At 39.1% G+C, this 25170-nt stretch overlaps 2 protein-coding genes and 1 pseudogene across 3 annotated transcripts in view; all 3 read left to right on the forward strand.

Moving 5' to 3' along the window:
• The window catches only part of TMEM225 (transmembrane protein 225), a 188197-nt gene that overhangs the window by 95754 nt on the left and 67273 nt on the right, over positions 1 to 25170 (forward strand). The window lies entirely within an intron of this gene.
• On the forward strand, positions 4146 to 11340 carry LOC309637007 (olfactory receptor 8B3-like). Its single transcript, XM_082410938.1, has one exon. It carries the CDS (start codon positions 10596 to 10598, stop codon positions 11238 to 11240), a length of 645 nt encoding a protein of 214 aa, XP_082267064.1. The 5' UTR covers positions 4146 to 10595; the 3' UTR covers positions 11241 to 11340.
• On the forward strand, positions 11539 to 22927 carry LOC309636996 (olfactory receptor 8B3-like; annotated as a pseudogene). Its single transcript has one exon. The product of its transcript is annotated as an olfactory receptor 8B3-like (transcript).

Consider the following 25170-nt stretch of genomic DNA (forward strand, 5'->3'; position numbering starts at 1 on the left):
AAAAATATTCACTTCAAGGAAAACAAAAAAGGAAACAAAAGCAAAAATAGCATTTTATGTACTACCTATAAATAGTGTTTAATAATCTAACTGCCAATATTTATCTAACAATTTACAGTTATAACCATATTGCAAGAAAGAGAGGCGTGTGTGTGTGTGTGTGTGTGTGTGTGTGTGGTGAGAGGGGGGTAAGATTCCATAGGAACTCACAGTGGAAACTATTAGAGTAATCTAAACATGAGATGAGGAGAAGCTTATCAAATCACTATAATTGAGAGGGAAGGCCAGACCAGGATTTCAAGGAGATAAGTTCTCTGGGACTTGGAGACTGGATGAAGAAGTTGAGTGAGAAGAAGATGTTTACAATTTGTTTGTTGCCTAGGCGGTGGTGAAAAAAGCTTAGAAATTGATGACCAGAGGAGGAGCAGTGCTGAGAATCGCCAAGTAAATGTTGACTGCAGTTTGGGGCACTTTAACTTGAGGCACATAAACAGACATAAAACAAAACTGTCCAGGAGGCAGGCAGGGAACAGGTTCAGGCTGTACATTCAGGTGAATATGAATGAGGAGAAGAAGAACAAAAACTTATCAGACTCTATGTTCCAGGAAGTGTTCTAACATTTTACATGTAGTAACTCATTTAAGCCAAAAGACAATTATTCTCACCTCACAGATGAGGATACCAACGGTGAAAGATGTCACATAAATTGTCTAAAATCTCACAATTAGAAAGTGGAGACTCCACCTGGGTTTAAATTTCAGAAAGTCTGACTTGACGGCCCGTTCCCTTAAACGCTTTGCCGCAAGTCAAAACCTTAGACTAGCAGAATCATTTACCTGCTCTGCTCTCCTGACACTGAGAGAATAACACATCCACAACTACACTACATGATGTGGGTGTTGCCAACTGCTCAGAACTGGGTGAGCAGCCTTTGTCAGTGGTAGCACAGCTGCCAGTCCTTTTGGCCTGCCCCACCCTTGCAGAACCTCTGCCTACCAAGCTGTCTATAAGATGCCTTATAGATGCGGATACCTGACACATCTGCCTGTTCTCCAACCCTGGTTTTAGAACTTCAAACCAATTGTCTGAATTCCCAATCTTCTTTATATTAACTCTTTTCTATTTAAAAGAGCTAGAGTCATTTTTTTTCTAGTTTTATTGAGGTATAATTGACATACAGCACTGAATTAGAGTCACTTTCTATTGTTTGTGCACATAAACCCTGATACAATATTTCTCCCCCACATGTATCAGCCAAAGTGTGATCTAACTGGCAAAACACGTATCTGTCAAATGGGTTAAATTCTAAGTTAGAAATATGAATGAACTTTGCAGTACAAGATTTCAGGGTGTTTTAATTCTCAGTTAATCATTGAAATTTGTGTGATCTTTGTACCTCACTTCTCAAAAGAGAATATTCTAGCTTCTTCTTTGGCAAACAATGTCACTATTGGTTTTCCCAATAAGTCCTGTTTCATGTAACATATAAACTCATTTGCTACAACTTTGGATTTTTCCACCAAAAATTATTAGAAGTAAGTTACAAACACAGTTTATATTTCCTGAAAAATATGGGTAAGTCAAATCAAAAGGACCTTCTTCAGTGGAACTTATGGTTGAGTGAGGTCAGCAAATCTTCTCCACAAGAACATCCATAAACTTGGCCAAAACTGACAAACACAATGATTTCAACACTCTGGAAATCAACCAACACACACAACAATCTGAGAAATGTTGATGCTTCAGAAAGTGCTGAAGTTCATGTAAGAACAATAGGAGTCTGTGATATTTTACACAGGACTCCTCCCAAGGCCAAATTCTGACTGGCTCTTCGAACTTCGTATAAACTCTGTACTCTAGTTGCTCAATTTCTTTCTCACACGGCTATGTGTTTCCAACTCTGAAACCCTAATCCATGTATACTGGGGTTGACGGAATAATAATAAATTGTAGATAAAAGAAATTTTGTTATACTCAAATGCCTCTTCCCGGCTGATTTGCTTACGAAGAATAATATTGATCTGGGGAGCGAGCGCCGCAGCAGCGAGAGCGGCCGGCTCCACCCGCGCGACTCCTCCCACAGCCGCCGCCGCAGCTTTACAGCCGCCGCTCGACGTGACGCGCGGGCCAAGGTTAGCGCCACCGCAGCCTCCCGGAGCCCAAGGGCAGCCCGGAGGCCCTGTGCCCTGTGCGCGAGCACAGGCGCAGCCTCACTCTTACCTTCTCCGGAGAGTCTCTGAAGACCCGGCGGGCGCAGCAGGCGGCTAGCGGCCCCTGCGAGGTCCTGCGCGAGGGCTCCCTGGTCTCCGGCATCTGCTGGGCCCCGAAGTAAGCGGCCGCTGGAGAACGGGCAGCCTGAGAGCCCCGGGCGGCCGGCTGGGCCTGGGTCACCGCACGGAGGCTGCCACGGGAGACGAGTGGGGCCTGCGGGCACGCGTGGCCTGGGCCACCGCCAAGGCCTCCTACGGCAGCAACCGCGAGATGGACGGCACGGAAGCCACCCTGGGGCAAATCAGCGGCTAGCACCGGAAGCGCCGTGCAGCCCACGCCCCGGCCCACTGCAGCCGCCAGTTAGGCCGCCCACCAGCTGCCTGTGGCCTGGCCCCTGACGGTCCCACAAAGACAAAGCTTCGTCCGTCTTCTGCTCTGCAGCCTGGGGACCCCAGGCCCGCCGAGCTGCACACCCGCCTCGGCGGAGCCGGCGGCTGTGGCGCCGTGTGAGGAGCATGCGCACAGCGCGCCCGCTGCCGCCTCGGGTCTTCCGCAAAATGGAGGCGCAAAGCCCTAGAGGGCCGGCGGGCCAGGGCCTGGCCAAGATGGACACCAGGGGCAGCAAGCTGAGTAAGTGCCCGTGCATAACCCTGGGTATGTTCTAAAACAAGAAGTGCGTCTCCCGGCCACCCGCTCAGGCCGGGATTCCCGCGCCACTGCCGCCTGTCAGGGCACCTGGCCCTCGTGCCGAAGCAGCCTGGAAGCCGCTGATCACGGCGGAGCGCGGCTCCCCTTGGGGCCCACCGGTGGATGCCCTGCCTCTCGCCCGTCGGCCTCTCCGGTCGTGGGGCTCTGGGCCCTCACTGCCCCAGGCCTTGCTCCCCCAACTCCCGTCTCTTCTCACACCTCAGTGTCTGGGCTCCCAGCCTCCCCTTCTTACGCGTCGGCCTCCACCGTCTCTTTGGGCTTCAGGCCCCCTTTGGGCCCTCATTCACTTCAGGGTCCCATCGCTTTGTGCCTCAGTCCCCCATTTGTAGGGGTCACCTTTTTGTACTTCAGTTCCCCGTTCTCTTGAGGCCTCCTGTCTTGGGCCTTCCGTGTTCTTGGGGTTCCCCTCTGCTCACGACTTACCGACTCTGCAGCTTCTTCACTCTGCTGCTGCTTTGCTGTCTCTGGCAGCCCCCATCCTCTCTGTCCTCCTCAGACCCTTTCTCTCCCACCTGCATCTCAGGCAGCTGGGGGCTCACTTCCTGTCCTGCTTGTATTCCGGTTTCTTCACTGCCTCCCTCCCGGCCTCCAGGCACCTTTCCTGATGGCCCATCCTTTTGCTGTGAGGAAGCGAGCTGGTTGCAGGCAGTTTGGGAGGGAGGGGTGGAGCCAGCTTCAAAAAATGCCTTTCTTGGCGAGTGCGATAAGACAAGCCCTTGGCAGGAGGCCAGGGGTAAGGGGCTCCCTGAGGGGCTGCCCTGCCCAGGCCAACTGAAGCAGACCTGGCCCCCTCCTCCAGCAAGGCTCTGGCCAGCATCTGGTGAGGAGTGAGAGCGCTAGGCTTTGCGCACGATAAAACCTGGCCTGGATGGGTGATGCCCCAGCCTCATGAAGAGTCCCTGGCATGGGGCTTCCCTGGTGGCGCAGTGGTTAAGAATCCGCCTGCCAATGCAGGGAACACGGGTTCGAGCCCTGGTCTGGGAAGATCCCACATGCCGCGGAGCAACTAAGCCCGTGAGCCACAACTACTGAGCCTGCGCGTCTGGAGCCTGTGCTCCGCAACGGGAGAGGCCGCGACAGTGAGAGGCCCGCGCACCGCGATGAAGAGTGGTCCCCGCTTGCCGCAACTAGAGAAAGCCCTCACACAGAAACGAAGACCCAACACAGCCGAAAATAAATAAATAAATTAAAAAAAAAAAAAAAAAAAAGGAAAAAAAAAAAGAGTCCCTGGCATGCCCCACAGACACGTGTTCACAGGCACCATCCCCAGCTATGCCCGGAAAGGGGCTGAATGTGGAGCGCTTGTTCTTGAACAGATGAAGGCAGAGTATGGTGGCTGCTGAGCCCCAACCCACTGCTCTGGAGGGGTCCTGGCACCCCATGAGGTGGGAGTGGTCTTTGCTCTACAGGTGCCCAGCAGACCCCATCTCTACCCGGTTCTTGGAGCCTTTCCTCTTTGTTACCAACCTGCAAAATCTGTCCTCTTAACTTTCTTGTATTTTTTCACCTCCAGAGAGTAACTTTGATTTGGAATGATACCTTTTGGTACCAAAAGCCAATCCCCCCCGCAACATGTAGATGTTAGCACTGTGAAATTAGTGTTTCTGCTATTTCATTACAAATAGGTTTTTTTGTTGTTGTTGTTGTTTTGTTTTTGTTTTTAAGTCTAAGAACTCCCAAGAGAGAAAGAGTTTAAGAAACAAGGCCACTGAGCAAAGGCAGCAGTTCTGACTCCCAGCATGAAGAAGGGAGGGTGGTGGGGCTTGGGGGACACTGTCACTTTCACTCCCTTTTAGCTCTCTGTCCACCAAAGCTACTGCCCAGGGAGTGGTGACATCAGGGACTTTTGTTCAGGTGGAAAAGGTCACTGGGGAACTGGATGAACTTGAGCATTTCTTGGCCTTAATATGCTTGCTCCTTAGTTTGTTTTCATGTGGCCTGGTGTGTCACTGTTCTGAGCAGACCATTCCAGGCCTGTTGCTAAGGGAAAACCCTAACAGGCATTCTGCCCATGGAGAGGCCAAAGACTGGGACCCCAGCCAAGACTCTGAGAGCCTCCTGTCTGTATCCTCCCACACCATGCTGCATAAGACGTCTCCTAAAGTGAGATTCTGCACATTTTGTTGTTAACAATAAGACACAATACATACACACACAGGCACATAATGATGATGTTGTGAATTTTCACAAAGAGTTAGTAGTGGGACATACCCTGTATTTGACTGATTATAAGACCAACTCAAATTCTGGCCCAACTGTGCAGGCCTGGGAGAAACCACAAACTTGAGCATGCAGCACCACCCTAGGGAAAGCAAAAAGGAGGCTATCAGTAACTGAACTAGTTTTGCAGGGTTGAAAGAAGTTATACAAGCATAAGAATTCTGTTTATGTTGAAACAAGAAGTGTGGAGCACCATAGAAAAGATCTGAGAAAGCCTAAGAGTTACTAGCAGGGCTGACAGAAGGTAATTCTCTCCTGAAGTCTGTCAGAAAGACCAGAGGAGGTGACTGCTTCTCCAGATTTGAAGACAGTAGCAAAGTCTTCAAGGAATTTGAAAAATCAGTGTAGCATGACATCACCAAAGGAGCACAATAATTTTCCAGAATCAGAGCCAAAAAAAATGGAGATCTGCAGTTTGCCTGATAAAGAATTCAAAAATAATGGTTTTAAGGAAGCTCAGTGAGCTACAAGAAAACAGAAAGACAATTCAATGAAATCATGACAAACAAAATGAGAAGCTTAATAGAATCATAAAAAAGAACCAAATAGAAATCCTGGAGCTGAATAATACAATGAATGAAATTTTAAAATGTGATAAGAACAGCAGAAGCAGATTAGATCAAGCAAAAGGACAATTCTATGAAGTAGAAGACAGGACATTTGAAATTATGCAGTCAGTAGAGAACAAAGGGAAAAAAAATGAAAAAGAGTGAAGAAAGCCTATATGAACTGTGGGATACCATTAAGAGAAACATTGTAGACACTATTGGAGTCCCAGAAGGAGAAGGATGGAGAAAGGGGCGGAGAGTGTGTTTAAAGGAATAATGGCTAAGAACTTCCCAAATCTGGGGAGATATTTGGACATCCAACTTCATAAAGTTAATAGGTCACCCCAATATTTCAACTCAAAATGATCTTTTCCAAGACACATTATAATTAAGCTGTCTAAAATCAAAAATTTAAGATCATCCAGAGGAAAAATAATACTCAAATACAAGGGAACCCCCATTAAACTATCAGTGGATTTTTCAGGAGAAAGCTTGCAGCCCAGGAGAGAGTGAGATAATATACTCAAAGTGTTGAAAGAAAAAACTGCCCTGCCAATCAAGAATACTTTACCCAGCAAAGCTGCCTTTAAAAATGAAGGTGAGATAAAGACTTTCGCAAACAAACAAAAGCTGAGAGAATTAATCAGCATTAGACCTGCTCTAAGAAATGCTGAACGGAGTTCTTCAAGCTGAAACAAAAGAACACTAATTAGTAACATGAAATGTAAAAAAGTATACAATACACTGGTAAGTATATAGTCACATTCAGAATATAATACTATAAGACGGTGGTGTGTTAACCAGTCAACTCTAGTAAAGGTTGACAAAACTAAAGAACAAAACTATGAAAAATAACTATAACTACAATAACTTGCTGATGGATGCACAATATTAAAAGAGGTAAATTGTGACATCAAAAACATAAAATGTGGGGAGTAAAAGGGTAGTGTTTTTGTGTGTTATCAAAGTTAAGTTGTTATCACCTTAAAATAGAGTTATATCTATAAGATATTTTTTGTAAGTCTCATGGTAATCACAAAGCAAAAAGCCTACATTAATATAAAAAGATAAAGAGAAGGGAAATAGAAACATACCATTATAGAAAATCATTAAATCACAAAAGACAGCAAGAGAGGAAGAAAAGAACAAGGGAATTATAAAACAGCCAGAGCACAATTAGGATGGAATTAGTAAGCCCTTACCCATCAATCATTATTTTAAGTGTAAATGATATAAATTCTCCAATCAAAAAGAAAAGAGTGGCTGAATGGATTAAAACAAAACAAAACAAAAAACAAGACCCAATTATATGCTGTCCACAAGAGACTTACTTCAGCTTTAAGCACACACACAGACTGAAAGTGAGGAGATAAAAAAAGGTGTTCTATGCAAGTGGAAACCAAAAAACAGCAGTGGTAAAAATACTTATATCAGACAAGATAAACTTTAAGTTATCATGATGAAGAGGAAACATTACAACTGATATCACAATAATACAAAAGATCATAAGAGACTACTATGACCAATTATACACAAATAAATTGAATACTGTAGAACGCATGGATAAATTCTTAGAAACAAACAATCTACCAAGACTGAATTATGTAGAAACAGAAAAATCGAAACAGATCAATAACGGGTAAGGAGATTGAATCAATAATCAAAAACCTCCCAACAAAGAAAAGCCCAGGACCAAAAACTAGATGGTTTCACTGGTGAATTCTACTAAACATTTAAACAAGAATAAATGCCAAAACTTCTTAAACTCTTCCAAAAATGGAAGAAAGAACAACTTTCAAACTCATTTTACAACCAGAATTACCTTCACACCAATGTCAGGTAAAGACACTATAAGAAAAGAAAACTACAGGCCAATGTCTCTGATGAATATAGATGCAAAAATTCTCAACAGAATTCTAGCAAACCAATTCAACAGCACATTAAAAGATCATACACCATGATCAAGCGAGATTTAACATGGGATGCAAGGATGGTTCAACATACACTAATCAATAAATGTGCTATACCAGATTAATAGAATGAAAGATAAAAATCATATGATTATTTCACTAGATGCAGAGAAAGCATTTGACAAATTTCAACATCCTTTCATGATAAAAAAAAAGGGGGTGGATTGCAAAGGGAGATGAGTATACATTTGGGGGTGAGGGAAATGCTCTATATCTTGACCATGGTGGTCTTTATATGACTGTATTATTTTTGAAAGTCACTGAACTGTACTCTTAAAATGATAGCATGTTATTGTATCCAGATTATGCCACAATAAAACTGATTAAAAAGAGAATATTATAAGAAGAGCCAGTCTGAACTGTGATCTTATATCCCCTGCCCCTTAAACATTTTCCATAAATAAAACAGATTTAGTTTTGCATTAAACAAGAACCTAGTAGTTTTAAAATTACTACAGAAGTTTGAATAAATGTGGGTTGTATAAAATGGAATACAACTCAGCAATAAAAGGAGCAGACTGTTGATACATGCAACAACTGGGATGGACTTAAGGGCATCATGCTTAGTGAAAAAAGCCAATTTCAGAAGTTATGTATTGTATAGTTTCATCTGTTGTCTTCCTAATGACCCAACTATAGAGATGAAGAACAGGTTAGTGGTTGCCGCAAGACAGATGAAGGTGGGTGGGAATAGGTGTCACTATAAAGAGGTAGTGTAAGGGAGTTCCTTTATGTTAGTGGAAGAGTTCTGTATCATGATGGTGGTAGTTACATGAATCTACACAAGTGATCACATTACATAGGTCTACACACACACACACACACACGACAGAAACACATACTACATGTAAAATTGCTCAAAGCTGAATAATGTCTGTAGTTTTGCTATTATACTACAGTTGTCGAAGATGTCACCATGGTAGGAAGCTGGGTAGATTTCAGGGGACTCTATCCATTATTTTTGAAATTTCCTGGGAATATATAATAATTTAAAATTTTTTTTAAACTTAGATGTTTTTCTCATAAGCATAATCATAAGCTAATACATACATAGGAATTTTAAAGTCATATTTCCTTGTAATAGAAACTTATTTGCAGTGATTTTTCTTATAGATTTGATTTTAATCTATTGAAAGCATATTGAATCAGAACAACTCAAGGTAATTAAATTTCCATGGAATCATTTTTATAGTAAATAGTGTTTTATTAAACAATAATCTCTGAAATCAATTAAAAAGATCCTTTGGTTTATGTCTATAAAATTTGCATAAACACTGATTATTTAAAGAGACTCAACTATTATAAAGGGCCATAATAAACTTTTCTGAAATGGTCATATATCTTTATGAACTTAAATTTTTGAAACTAATGTTACCTAGAATTATAATTAGTGAATTTTCAATGACATTAATTATTTGCATCTTTATAAGGGACAGCAGAGGATCCTTTCTCCCATGCTCTGAGGAATGTATAATCCCTGATGGGAAATTAACATTTACTGTAACAATTAGGGTGTAAACACAGACACATTTCTCCCTTGCAGAGCATATCATGATGGGAAAGTCCTGGGGGACCCCTATACCTGAATTTCTAATCAGGTCCAAAAGAATTATAAGCCTTAAGCAAATGCTGTGTGCTCTATGACATTGTGGCTCAGATGTGAAGTCTGTGGTTTCCCTTCATGATCTCTTAGTAAATTTATAACCACAAGTTTGATCTAAATCATAGACTGACTCTTGGAACATTCATACTGTGAGATCTATGCTATGACTCTTTTCCAGGAAAGGAGGAAGATTCTGTGACTACATCTGCTCAGCTTTGATATCTCCAAGGCCAGTTCTTCTTTTAGGACAACGGAGGTAAAACACGCATAAAGGGTCAGCACTGAGTTCCCTCAATGGATGGAGAGTGAGTTAACCAAGTTTCTATTTTTTGCTCATTCCCTCTGTTGCTGAAAAATGAGAAGTATTTATATTGAATAACAGGAAACTCCAAAGTCTGGAGCTCTGACTCTACTGCCTGTATTGTTCTCAGCATACAGTCTGTGTTGACTCCATCTTCATTCTGGGAGCAGGAGAACTGTAGCAGTTCCAAGTGACAAATCCAGACAGCAACATCAGAAGAGATTTGTGTTTTTTTCTAAAATTTTTTTATTGAAATGTATAAACAGAGGAAAGTTGATATATCATAATAAGTATACAGCTTGAAATGTTTTCACAAATTTAATAACTAACTTAATCAGCACTCAAATTAACATTTCTCATTCATGCCATCCTACAAAACCTAGGAAAGCACATCCACCTTCCTTTATTCATTCGCTGTCCAGCTAGGATAGAGCAGAGGAGAATGTGTGGAAACACTGGAGTGTATGGTTAAGTATAAAACTTAGGTTACCAAGGTTCACCTCAATACCTGTTATCAATTATTAACTTCCTGGATTCTTATAGTAAAGTATCTGAAAACCTTAGAGACTATGAGAGACTTCCTGGTAGCAGAATATCTGTATGGTCTCTTCCCTGTAGGGATCTTTCTTTCTTGATGGTCAAAACGGAACCTGAGGTACCTAGTAGGGTAATGGAAACATGAGTAGGAACTAGGAAGTGATGAATCAGATGAATAGGGGGGAGAAATGGGGATACATTCCCACCTCTGAAGCCCATCAGCAAGTAGGCTTGCTCCTCAGCTACCCCATCCCTCTACCTTCTCGTAAGATAGAGCAGTTGTTTGTCACATGCAGTTCATGCAATGAAAGACAGTGATTTAAATGTTGAGGGATTTAAGGATTCAGACCTTATGAAGCAAAGGAGGACTTATGTGATTTCTGCCAGTCTGAGTCTCTTTCACATAAAGCTCATATAAAAGAGAGTTTGTAAGAACAGAGGTGGGTTCCCTATTGATGGAGTTTTCTTCTATTCTCACAGATTTCCGAAGTTGAGAATGCTGGCTAGAAATGACTCCTTAGTGACTGAATTTATTCTTGCTGGATTAACAGACCATCCCGAGCTCCAGCAGCCCCTCTCTTACCTGTTTCTAACGATCTACATTGTCACCATGGTGGGCAACCTGGGCTCGATCATTCTTATTGGTCTAAATTCTCACCTCCACACCCCCGTGTACTATTTAGTCTTCATCCTATCCTTCATTGATCTCTGTTACTCCTCTGTTTTCACCCCCCAGATGCTGATGAACTTTGTATTCAGGAAGAATATCATCTCCTATGTTGGGTGCATGACTCAGCTGTTTTTCTTTCTATTTTTTGTCATCTCTGAGTGCTATATGTTGACCTCAATGGCCTGTGATCACTATGTGGCCATCTGTACTCCATTGCTGTATAAGGTCACCATGTTCCATAAGGTCTGTTTGGTGCTATCTTTGGCTGCGTATGTGATGGGGTTTACTGGAGCCTCTGCCCACACAGGGTGCATGCTTAGACTAACCTTCTGCCATGTTAATATAATCAACCATTACTTGTGTGACATCCTCCCAGTCTTCCAACTCTCTTGCACCAGCACTTATGTCAGTGAGGTGGTAGTTCTCATTGTGTGGGTATTAATATCACAGTACCCAGTTTCACCATCCTAATTTCTTACATCTTCATCCTCACTAGCATTCTTCATATCAAATCCGCTCAGGGAAGATCGAAAGCCTTCAGCACCTGTAGCTCCCACATCATTGCTCTTTCTCTTTTTTTTGGTTCAGCAGCATTCATGTACCTTAAATATTCTTCTCCTGGATCTATGGAGCAGGGGAAAGTTTCTTCTGTTTTTTATACTAATGTGGGACCCATGCTCAGTCCTCTGATTTAGTTTGAGGAACAAAGATGTCAGAGTTGCAATGAGGAAATCCCTGTTTAAAATCCAGAGGAGAGGGCTTCCCTGGTGGCGCAGTGGTTGAGAATCTGCCTGCCAATGCAGGGGACACGGGTTCAAGCCCTGGTCTGGGAGGATCCCACATGCCGCGGAGCAACTGGGCCCGTGAGCCACAACTACTGAGCCTGCGCGTCTGGAGCCTGTGCTCCACAACAAGAGAGGCCGTGATAGTGAGAGGCCCGCGCACCGCAATGAAGAGTGGCCCCCGCTTGCCACAACTAGAGAAAGCCCTCGCACAGAAACGAAGACCCAACACAGCCATAAATAAATAAAAATAAATAAATTTTAAAATCCAGAGGAGAAACATGTTCTAATTACAAACAACAATAATGTAAAGACATTCAATTTTTATTGTCTTTCAAGATGATATTTGTTCATAACTATGTCCTACAGATTGTGTTATATGTGGTATAATAGACTTGTCTCATCACTTTCCTTATAGCTTGTCTCACTTTTCCTACGTATCTCTTGCATCTTGTACCAGTTTCCTAAATAACTAGTAGCATCTTCATAAAAGGAAAGTATGAACTGATTTTTTTCATACTGTCTTTGTCTCCTGGGCTATTCCTAATCTGGACAAATATGGTGAGTTTCATAAATACATAAAGTTAAAATTAGAGCTTGCTGTTCTAGACACAGAAGTGCCCAAACACTGCAGAATAATTGTCTTTTAAAACAATATTGTTCCTGGTATAGGAAGAAGGATTCAAAGAAATGTCTTCATTGCAAATTGCATATATAGCTTAAAGTAGGATCAGATCCTTCTGATGTTATCATTTTGTTCTATTTTTCATACCAATTTTCCTTTTATTATTATTATTTTTCTTGTTCCCTTTGAAAATGGCCAAATCTGTTTTACATGCCACCTGCTTCTGAGACCCTCTATAAGGCAAATGCCTTTAATATTGAAGAGAATACATATAACTCCACCATTTATTGCCAAACATGGAATTAAGAGAGGATGATTAGAAGAAATAATACATATGTATCTCAGGATCCCAGTAAGCATAATGGGTGGTTTATTATAAAATTTGTGTTTATTACTCTCTAAAATGACACCAGATATTTTGAAAAAAGCATATGGTTTTACTGTCAATTTTGTTTTTTATCACTTTAGGAAAATACTACACATGGTGTTAGGAGAAACATTTTAGCCATGTTTCACTTATCCAGTGAAGTATCATGAAAAAAGTTGTGTATTAATATAGTAAACCATAATCCTAGCAACATTTTTTGAACTTACTTAAACCTCGTCTCACCAGTAAGACAATAAATATATTTACCTAGATGCTTCTCCCTATAATTTCCCTATTTCTCCAATGCTTTTCCCATTCATATATTTAGAGTATCAAATATAGTGGCAGGTCAAAAATATTCTTGTTGAATTGGATTATCTTGTTTGAATAATAATAATAAATTTAATGTTATAAATAATAATTAATAAAATATAGTAATAAATGACAAAAAATAAGTCAGAAGGAACTTTGGGGTATAATTTCTTTTGAGGAGTAAAGTGTGGCAACCATAGAGAGGTGCTGCTGACTCCCTTTCAGTAGAGCCACCTGTGGGGAGCATCATTGACTGTCTATAGCCGATACTCCTTTGGATCCACCATAGTGTTCAGGCAGAGTCCATGCTTACTCTAAGATGGCCTCAGCCAATGGCTTAGCATGGGGGGTCATACCGGCCTGGCCAATTTCTGTGTAACGTGGATCTCTTCTGATAGGCAGTCTTTGTTTAGGGACTTCCTATCATCCTATTTGAGATTTTTTTGAACTGCACTGTGGTCTGAGGTTTTCCTACCCAATCCTTTCTTCTCTCTCTCCTTTCGTAGGTATCACACTTTCATCCTGGTCTGAAGGCTTTCTCACTGACTCCCACTCATTCCCATTTTATCCTTCACAGGCACTTACCACAATAAATGTCTTGGAAGTCTAATCATTTCTTAGCATCTGTTTCTTGGAGAACTCTAAAATGACATAGAGGACTTAACACTAACTGATTTTAAACCTTAGTTTTAGGATATGGTAATCAAGACAGATTGGTTTTGTTATAAATATAGATAAATCCATGGCACACAATAGAATATTCGGAAACAGATCCTCACTTATATAGTTGATTGATTTTTAACTGAGCAACTGTGTAAATCTGTAAGTAAAGAAAAATCATTCTAAGCAATTGATGCTGGAAATACTAACTACTCATGAGGAAAACAATGAACTTTGATCTCTACCTCACATCATACACAAAAATTAATTTTAAATAGATCAAAACTATACACATGAAACTTTAACATAAACCTTCTAGAAGAAAACATAGAAAAGTATGTTAGTGTAGGCACAGATTTCTTAAACATATTCTGGAAAGCACTAAATCTAAAAGAAAAAAAAAAGAGAAAATGAGTTTCATTTCAATTAGAACATCTGTTTATCAAAAAAATATTTATAGGCAAGGCACAGACTGGAAGAATATTTGCAAAACATATATTTGATAAAGGTATTGTATCCAGAATATAAAATGTGTCTCAGTGATGAAAAGATCATATCATATATTGGCAAATGATTTGAAAGACACATCCCAAATGAACATATGTAAATAGCCAATAAGCACATGGAAATGTGCCTAACTTGGTACACCCCCTTATGTATAGTGAATAGCTGGATAGCAGTTCCTTAACAGCTGTAGTATCCTCCCTCACTTTATTATAGCCCAGACTTTGCCCCTTGAGTGGCTCAAGCACTTGTCAGGCCTTCTTCTTGGTCTCCCTCCATGTTGGACCTTGCACCCTCTTGGAGCCTCTATTGCAGAGGTCCAAGCACCAGCTGTGGGGCATCTCCAAACCCTCCATTAATCCAAGCACCAATCCTATAGAGCTTCTCCTCTGAGATTCTAGAATCTGGTTATGCTTCTTATTCTTTCTGTTTGTTCTCTCAGTTCTGGGTAGCTATTTTTTATAGGTTATTAGTCTTTATGTTTTCTCTGCTTCATCTTTTGCTCTTTTCTCCTTGCAATGTCTATATATCCAATTATCTTTTTAAAATATCCTCCATGGGAAATACATAGTATGCTGTTTTTTGACTGGAATTTGAAACAGGGAACACCTTTCATGTGATTTTGTTGGACGGACTTGCCCATCTCACAAGACATATCCTGTCTAATTAGCACATGCCAAACCCTGATGACAGTGATTAGTCAGAAATAGTCATTTGACTACAGTCTTTTCTGCCAAAATTATTTAAACAAACTTTTCTACTTGTAGTTACTGAATTGGTAAGATTAAATCTAGGGATTCTAGTAGTCCTGTTTTCACTACACGGGGAGAGTTCATCTGAGGTTAAAATGCAGTAGAACCAAGCAGACAAAACGTGTGGAGAAAGACACACCTCCATGAATGGTTGGCCCTGTCCAGCCAAATAAAAGGCCATGTATATTCATGACTTACCAGTTTCACACCCTTTTTGGGATTATGTTGGTTTATGTAGGCAAAATATAGTTGCAGGCATGACACATGCCTTGTAGTCTGAATGTGATATCCAATTTCCCAGCACACTCTGCTGGCAGTATGAGTCAGTAAAATGCCTGGCTTGGTCTGTGAATCAACAGACTTACTTTACAAGTTGACTTTATATTCTTTTGATCAACGTGGCAAAAATGATCATTTAAAATTATTAAAATCACAACTCATATAAAACTAAAATGATTAAAAATTCAATTGCAGTGTTTTAAAAATAACTATAATTATAGAATTCGAAGTAAAAATTTTTTCAATATATCAAACATTTTTAAAACACCTTTAGGATATTTGGAAGTATTATGTCCATAACTTGATGAATTTCTTGAAGACATAGGTATCTTTATTATCCTTCTGTATATGCTTCATAAATACAATTTTAATTGGGAAAAAATTTGTTTTCTTCATGCGGAATCCCCAGATGAATTCACATTAAAGGCATCGAGCCTAGAGTATATCCTAGACAGATGCTCTCGGAAGGGTAAGAATAGAATGTGTCTGACGTGATGGCATATACCGTACTTTGGCCAGCGTCAAGAATGGTCAGCCAAGTGAGGCACTCACTGCTCTATTTCAACAGCCCAACCAAAAAGGCACTCCACCACCTGGTCACCAGCTACATGCAGAGGGGACAGTGCCTGTGGTGGACCAGAGTCCCACAGGGCTGCTGGGGGAGTCTGTTTCAGGTGCCCAGGAGCACAGTGCTTGGCCTGTGGTGGATGCCAGGCAAGGAGTCCTGATGTTCCCAGCTCCAGGCAGATGCCCTAGTCTCTAGCTCCCCATTTCACATACTTCTGTCCATCTCCAGCCAATTTATCCTTTTCGTGGCATCTAAACTAGTTGAAGTGTGATTGCTCTAAGAATGCACAAGCCTTCTGCAAATTGGGTTTCTCTGTTATTTTGAAATATTTGAAATGAAAAAGCGAAATTAGTTCCAAATTTGTTGAACATTAAATTTGTCAGTAAAAAGAAAATAACTCACATTATTTAAATATGATTTCAACGGCAAAGTTTTAAATGGTGGTAAGAATGATCTAAACTCTACCACTTATGCATACAAAATTTCTCATTGATGATGATTATAAAAGAAATTGGAGATATAGTCATTAAAAATTCTTGCTCAAGAATTGCAAATAACTTTCAAGCACAAAGCCTGTTAACAAATTATATTCCAGAAGCAAGTACCAATTTTCATTTAGAATTATGAGTATATTTTACTTGGGAATGTTATTTAATAAAAAATGATAAATCTCATTTAAGAGATATTTCTGATGTTTGAATAATTTACATTATAGTAGGTAATGAATATATGAACTTTTCTGATTTTACCATCAAATATATCCTGAAAACTTCATAATACATACATTTGCAATTTAATAAATGATGCAAAATTTATGTAATCACAAACCAGTTCATAAAATAGAATATTGTAGAATATTTTATTCAGTATTTTTAGCTGTTTTGAGTGGGTGGTAGACCCAATAGCCTAGTCCAACAATACCAGAAATGACAGTTGTTAAATAGCTTATTTAGTCAACTTTGTTCTCAAATTAGATTAGGTGGTAAGGGGGCATTCACTGTATAGTGATACTTTAGGTGGATGTCTTCAGCTGTTATGTCTTCAAATATTTTTCTACCACTCCTCCTCTCTGCTGTCTGGGACTCCAATTACATACATATGAGGTTACTCCAATTACATAATATGATGTCTTAGGGCTCACTGATGCTCTGTTCATTCTTTTCTAGGCTTTTTTTTTTTGTCTCTGGATATCATTTTGGGTACTTTCTATTGCTATTCTTTAAGTTCACTCATCGTTTCTTCTGATGTGGTGTTAACTCCATTCAACACATTTATTTTTACATAAATTTTTTATTTTAGAATTATTTTAGATTTATAGAAGAATTGTTAATATAATACAGGGAGTTACTATATATTTCATATCTTGTTCCTCTTGCTATCTTACATTAGTGTGATACATATGTCACAGTTAGTGAACCAATATTGATAATTATTGTTAAAGTCCATACTTTATCCAGATTTTCTTAGTTTTTACCTAATGTCCCTTTTCTATCCTAGGATCCCATTCGGTATACCACATTGCGTTGATTAGTCATGTCTCATTGGGTTCCTCTTGGCTGTCACATTTTCTCAGACTTCCCATGTTTTGGATAACTTTGACAGTTTTGAAGAGTATTAGTCAGGTATTTTGTAGAATATCCCTCAATTGGGATTTCTAATGTTTTTCTCATGATTATTTTTGGACTATGTATTTTTTTGGATTTGGTGTATTTTTCATTTCACACATTGTATTTTTCAGATCAAGGAAGTCACTGTGGGCCTTGTCATGCCTTGACATTTTTTTCTTGAATATATAGAATATATTAATAACAGCTCTTTTTTTTCTTGTCTGCTAATTTAAAAATATGTTATTTTCAGTATGTTTCTACAGATTGAGGTTTTTCCTCATTGTGGATTGAATTTTCCTGCTTTTTGCATGCCAAGTTTTAGGCTAGTTTTTAGTTGGATTTCCTGTTATTTTAAACAAGAAATGTTGCCATATTTTTAAACTGAAATAACTCATTTGTAAATTTTTTATAAGAAAGAAAAAAGAGATTGAAGCTTGGCTGTCACTATTGGTGATAGAAACACAAACACACTGTAATAATTGGCAGGGCTCATGGAGCACAAGCTTAAACGGGAAGTGATTAATGTCCCAGTTGTATCTGATTATTTTTTTTCTCGGTTTTCTTTCTTTATGTCAACTTCATTGAATTTCCCCAGGTTGGAGACATGGATTCAATATAAGTCAGAATATTCTTTCTGGAAACACCCAAGCCCAATCCTGTGTAAGACTACTGACCCATCTGGTCCAGTATTAAGCCTCTAAGTTTGGTATGGAAAGGTGTGGATTGGCCTACCCATACTGATAGTAGATATTAGAGATGTGTTACAAAAACACAGACTAGTTTTCCATAGTAAGTCCTGAGAGATCTACTGAACAATATATTGTTTAAACTATTGAGCTGTATAAATTTTTATACAAATAAATTTTCCTTATAAAGTTTTATAAAAACATTTCAAATTATATTTTATGAGGCCTAGTTTACATATAGTAAAATATACAAATATGAGGTCTACAGCTTGATGACTTCTTACCTAAGTATAAACTCATTTAATCACCACCCAGAAAAAGATACAGAACATTTCCATGACCCCAGAAATTTCCCTTATGTCACTTTCTAGTCAGTAGACAAATCCCATGCACCAGTTGAGGTAACCATTGCTCTCATTTCTATCACTTTAGAGTAATTTTGCCTGTTCTTTAAAATCTTATAAATAAAATCATACTGTTTATACTCTTTTGAGTCTGCCATCTTCGTTCAACATAATGATTTTTGTATTTCAACCATATTGGTGCATGTATCAGAACATAGTTTTATGAGAAATATCTCATTGAATGTATTTTCTGCAATTTCCTTATCTATTCTCTTATTGATGGAAATCTGGCTATTGAAATAAAACCTCAGTGAACATTCTTGTACAAGTATTTTTTTTGACATATGCACTAATTTCTCTGTATATGTGATAGCTGTGGAATGTCTGGATCAGATGCTACATATGGTGCAACTTTACTAGAAAATACCAATTTGTTTTCCAAAGTACCTATATAATTTTACTCTTCTAACAGCAGTGTATGAAAGTTCCAGGTGTTCCACATCCACATGTTCACTTGGTATAGACAGTCATTAATTTTAGCCATTCTAGTGTGTATGCAGTGGTATCTCATTATAATTTTAATTTACATTTTCCTTAGGACAAAGGATGTTGAGATACCTTTTTTCAAATTTATTAATATTTGAGCCTGTATTGCTTCTTGGAATTATAACTTTAAACCATTTTTAAATACATATTGGAAAAAAAGAAATACAATTGTCTGTGTTCTCAGATGACATGATTGTCTCTGTAGACAGTCCCTCAAAATTGACAGCAACAACTACTAAACAAATGAACAAAAAAAACCTCTTGGAACTAATAAGTAGCTAGAGGAGAGTCACAGGATACAAAGTTAACATACAAAGGTTAATAGCTTTCCTATATACCAGGCACCGGATGATTGGAATTTGTAATGAAAAACTCAATACTATTCATATTGTCACCCCATCCCTACCCTCCAAAAAGAAGAAATACTTAGTTATAAGTCTAACAAAATATATAAAGGATCCATATGTGGAAAACAACAAAACTCTAATAAAAGTAATAAAAAATCTAAATAAATGGAAATATACTCCATGTTTGTGGATTAGAAGACTCAATTATGTTAAGTTGTCAATTCTTCTTAACTTCATCTATATCGTCAATGTGATCCCAATCAAAATCCCAGCAAGTTTTTGTGGATATCAACAAACTGATTCTAAAGTTTATATGGAAAGGGAAAAGACCCAAAATATCAAATACAATACTGAAGGAGAACAAAGTTGTAGGACAGATACTGTCCAACTTCAGGACTCACTATAAAACTACAGTAATCAAGTCAGTGTGGTAGTGATGAAAGAAAAGACAATGGATCAGAAGAGAGAACCTGAAGTTGACCTACAAAATATAGTCAACTGATCTTTGACAAAAGAGCAAAGGCAATCAATGGAATAATGGTAGTCTTCTTCACAAATGATGCTAGAAAAATCAGATGTCCACTTGCAAAAACATGAGTTTAGACACAGACTTTACACCTTTCAAAAACAAACAAACAACAAACAAACCAGAATCTAGGACCCCACCCCAGATCTGCTGAATTAGATCTTGCCTTCCCATTTTCTTCCTGACACTTGCAGATTTAACGCTTTCCATTATATATTTACATTTAAAAATATATTATTAGCCAGTGATTCCAGATGCTTGCAGCAGCTTAGCTCAGTGTGACATAATACTGCAAATTAAAATTCTATTTAGTTAAAAAAGGTTTACATTTTTTGCATCTTTATGATAATATGGTATAAAACTTAAATTGCCACTGACTTTGATAAATTAGAACATATCAGGCTTGAGTTACTTAAAAAGGAGCCAGCAATTAACAAAAGATACCGTGGTATATATCAGTGAAAAGGATAACTATTTGACACATTTCATTATAACTAAATCAGGCTACTGTGACCATCATGTAGGTAGAAGAAAGGAGGGTAATGAGTTAGTTTTGCAATGTAAGAATAAGCTCAGAGTATCTCTACACTCATTCTCTGCCTGTATTTCCATTGGTTGTGTTAAAGGTGAAAGAATGACCTTTAATTCTAATTTAGTACCTTGCCACAAACTTTTCTTGTAATGTGATTTGATGTAATATAAACTTAAAGGGAGTGTTTCTGGTTCTTGCATCACCTAAATAAGAGTTCTTAACATTTTCCAGGAAATAAAATAGTTTTAATGAATCTCTAAGGTCCTCATCAAGGCTAAGCCCAAGAATGTCTATCTTGTGAGACACATTTCAAGTTTGCCCTAAGGAATTTTTAGTCCCCTTGTAATTTCTAAGTGTCTGATGATAATAATTGGGACTCATTTTTGTAATGATTAGGTTTTCAACTATCCTACGTGTAAAAACCATATGAGGGATTTCCCACATGTTTTTCTTGCGTCTCTGCTCTTTTTCTTTCTATTCTTTCTCATTGAGTTCACCTGATTCCATGGCTTTAACCTCTGTGGAAATGGTCCCCAAATCTTTTTCTCAGATTCTGGTCTTCCTCTTGAGCATTATTTAGCCTTATTTAGGTTGTATACTTCTACTTGCTTGTCCAGATGGCAACTCAAGATCACCATGTTCAAAACTGAATGCATATTGTTTATGAATATGTCCATTCTTTCTGAATTCTCTCTGTTTGTAGTTAACACCATAATTTAACCAAGCACCTAGGCTAATATCTTTGGGATTTTTTTGGTCTACTTCTATCCCCTTTGTGAGAAGTTCTGATGGCTCTTTCCTTTCAGTGTCTCTTGCATGTGTTTGTTTCTTTGAATTGCTCACAGTAGCACTGTTAATTCAGGGCATTTTTATCATTCATCGACTATTGTAATTGCCTCTTGCGAGTCACCTTGCCTCCAGTCTCTCTTATGCCAGTCCATTCTGCCAGCCATTGCCATATTACTCTTTCTAAGCTTGCACTTAGATTATTTCAATCCTGTGTCAAAAGAGAAGTAAAAATCTCGAATGGTTCCTAATGGCCTCTCATAGTGAGCTGACCTTGATTTTGGCATTTGAAAACTTCCTGTATTGACCCAAATCTGCCTTTTGATCTGAGTCTATGCAGTCAGGGAGAGACATTGAGACCTCTTTGAGAGTCTGTGGAAGTCCTCTTTGTGACATTCAGGGAGGATGGAAATTATATTCTTTTCTCTGAGCTTAGCAACTTTGATCTGAGTCTATGTTGCATTCAGCAGGGAGAGGCATTAGGACCTTTCTGAGAGCTTGTGGAAGTCTGACGGTCTGGGAGGATGGAAGTTACTTTATTTCTCTGAGCTCAGTTAATCCAGCAGGATTGAGGCCCCCATGTGAAAGGGTGAGTGTTGAATTTTATCTGTCATGTTATTCTTCCAAACCTCATCTCAGAAAGCCAAGGACTCCCTGAAATGACACACCTTCTCTCTGCTGAGACAATCATTGATCATTAGGTGGGCCTGGTAAGCTATCAAAGCAGAAGTGGAGCAGAGATGCTGTAGTCATGTGTGGTCACAGGGTTACTGAATCTTATCCCTGTAGAACTTGCTCGTTAGTGTTTTTGATATATATTATCTTTAAAAATTCCCTCAGCCTTTACACAAAGGAGAAAACAAAGGCACACAGAGGGTTGGCTTGGGTTCATTCTCCTATTCTGGGTCTCAACCTCATTATAGTGGGATTGGGTGGAGAGAGCTGGGTACTCATTTTAATGTTACCCTTTGTCCTGTTCCCACAGATATGTCCTAGGGAAGAATGGCCCCAGGGAATGACTCTTCAGTGACTGAGTTTATCCTGCTGGGTTTAACACAATAGCCAGAACTCCAGCTGCCTCTCTTTCTCATTTTCTTAGGAATATATCTGGTCACCATGGTGGGGAACATGGGCTTGATTATTCTGATCGGTCTGAACCCTCACCTGCACACTCCCATGTACTACTTTCTCTTCACCTTTTTCTTCATTGATCTCTGCTACTCCTCTGTCATTACCCCTAAAATGCTGATGAGTTTTGTAAACCAAAACGTCATCTCTTAAGCAGAGTGCATGGTTCAGCTCTGTTTCTTCTCCTTCTTTGTTATTGAAAAGTGCTGTATTTTGACCTCAATGGCCTATGATCGATATGTGGCCTTCTGTAAGCCCCTGCTTTACAGGGTATCCGTGTCCCATCAGGTCTGCCTCACGCAGATGGTGGGTGCATACACGATGGGGCTTGTGGGTACCATGGCCCACACTGGGTGCATGCTGAGACTCTCCTTCTGTGATGGCCACATCTCCGATCATTACATGTGTGACATTCCTCCTCTCCTCCAGCTCTCCTGCACAAGCACCTCCATCAATGAGCTGGTGGTTTTCGTTGTGGTGGGCGTCAGTGTCATAGGGCCCAGTCTCACCATCTCCATTTCTTATACCTTGATCCTCTCCAACATCCTCGGCATCTGTACTACAGAGGGCAGGTCCAAAGCCTTCAGTACCTGCAGCTCTCACATAATTCTGGTTTCTCTTTTCTTTGGATCATCAGCATTCATGTATCTGAAGCCTTTTCCTGCTGGGTCTCTGAATCGAGATAAAGTATCCACAGTTTTTTACACCATTGTGGGGCCAATGATGAATCTTTTCATTTACAGTTTGAGGAACAAAGATGTCCAAGTTGCACTGAGTAAGACTTTGAGTAAAAGGGTGTTCTCCTGAATGAAATCTGTGTTAGTTATTGATGCCAAATCCTCATAAGGGCAAACATATAATGCTATGGAGATAATAGTAAGAAATCAAAAAAGAAATGTAAATGATTTAAATGTGTAAATTAACTTAGTTATATAAATCACTTCTCAAGAAAATGTAAGGAAGAGGAGGATCAGCTGTTCACTCTCACCTTCTGATATTCCAATTATGCATATTTTTTCACTTTTGAAGTTGTTTCAGAGTTTTTGAATGCTCTATTTTACACTTTTTTTCTCTTTGGATTTGATTTTGGGAAGTTTCAGTTGCCTGATCTTCAAGCCACTGGTTCTTTTTCTAAACTGTGTTGGGTTTTGATGAGCACGTAGAAGGAATGCTTCATTTATGTTACTGTGCCTTTTATTTCTAGCACTTTCTTTTGATAGTTTTTGTTAGAGTTTCCATCTCTCTGTTTACCCATCGATTCTTACACATTGTCTATTTTTCCCTTAGAGTCCTTAACATATTCATTATAGTCATTTTAATTTCCTGTTCAATAATTTCCACATCTCATTCTTATCTGAGTCTGGTTCTGTGGCTTGCATTAACTCTTTAGACTGTTTCTTTGTCTTGTAGTATTTTGTTGAAAGAGAATGTGCTGTCTCAGGTACTAACAACTTAGTTAATGGCTATTAGGGTGAGAATTTTTGGTATCCTGGCTAGGATTTTGGCTATGTTTAATTCTGTAGTGTCTATGGTTGCCAGAGTTATTTGTATGGAAATATGTTAATATAAATGTTTCAGACCTTACATGAAATTTCTAAAACTCTTATATGCTCTTGTATAATGTTATAAGTCATAATTCTAGTTATTACTTTAAAATGTATATCTCAGAAATAACTAAATTTCCTTGTCAATTGCATTATTATGAACTTTCATCAAATCTTTAACCGTGGTCATTTTTAAGTCTTTTGTCATTTACAGACAGTTCTGGGTGTACTCTGATGTTTTTGCAAAAATGTTCCTATAAAAGGGTTTCATCTTCAAGGAATTCATGGAAAAGACTCTGACAAGTACAGGTTTCTGGTAACTGACTATACTGCTGAACTGAATGAATAAGCATTTTCAGAACTCTAATGGAAAACTGATGAATTCATAAAAGTGCTAACAAAAGATCAAGATGAAAAAAAAATTACATGGGACTGAGTGAACTGATGAGGATGATTATAATTTTTGTGACTTTCTGTTTGAATAAAAAAAAAAATCCCACAAGGACTCAGAGGCAAAAAATATACAAATCAATTTTCACAGCAAAGTAAAGGAGCTGTTACAGTGGAGGATTACTGGACTGAATGTCAATATTATGACATAGTATGAGTGTGTTTCGTGTTTGGTAATTGCAATCATTGTTGCTTTTGTTGTGGTCATCCATTTACAATGCTTGGTGTCAGTTTATTTCTTGTAAAAATAAAATACAGTGTGTGTGAAAAAGAATTATTTTTGTCGAAATATATGTACTGTACAAGTTTACATGTCATAGTAAGTATACAGCTTGATATATATTCACTAACAACAGCTAATTTAATCAGCACCCAAATTAATTTATTTCACTTTCATGCCATCCTACAAAACCTGGGAAAGCACATCCAACTTCCTTTATTCATTCTATATTCAGCTAGGATGGAATAGAGGAGGAGAATGTGTGGAAACAATGCAGTATATGGTTAAGTATAAAGTTTAGGCCACCAAGGCTCTCCTCCGTACCTGTTATCAATTACTGACTTCATGGAATCTTGTAGTAAAGTACCGGAAAATCCGAGAGACTCTTAGCAACTCCCTTCTAGGAAGCAGAATATGGTTATGGTCTCTGCCCTGTGGGAGTTCTCTCTTTCTTGAAGGTCATCACAGGGGAACTGAGATACCTAGTAGAGTGATGGAAACATGAGTAGGAACTAAAAAGTGACTGGTCAGATGAATAGGATGGAGAGATGGGGATACAACCCCACCACCAAAGCCCATCAACAAGTAGGCTTGTTCCTCAGCTACCCCATCCCTCTGTCTTCTAGTAAAGATAAAGCCGTTGTTTGTTCCGTGCAGCTCATGCAACAAAGGACAGTGATTTAAATGTTGAGGGGTGTGTGTTGAAGTACTTACAGACCCTATGAAGCAAAGGAAGACATGATTTCTGCCAGTCTGAGTCTCTTTCTTGTAAAGCTCATATAAAAGAGAGGATGTAAGGACAGAGCTGGGTTCCCTATTAATGTAGTTTTCTTCTA

Source organism: Balaenoptera physalus (genome assembly GCF_965194825.1).
Source record: "Balaenoptera physalus genome assembly, chromosome: 10".
In the NCBI taxonomy this organism is placed as follows: domain Eukaryota; kingdom Metazoa; phylum Chordata; class Mammalia; order Artiodactyla; family Balaenopteridae; genus Balaenoptera; species Balaenoptera physalus.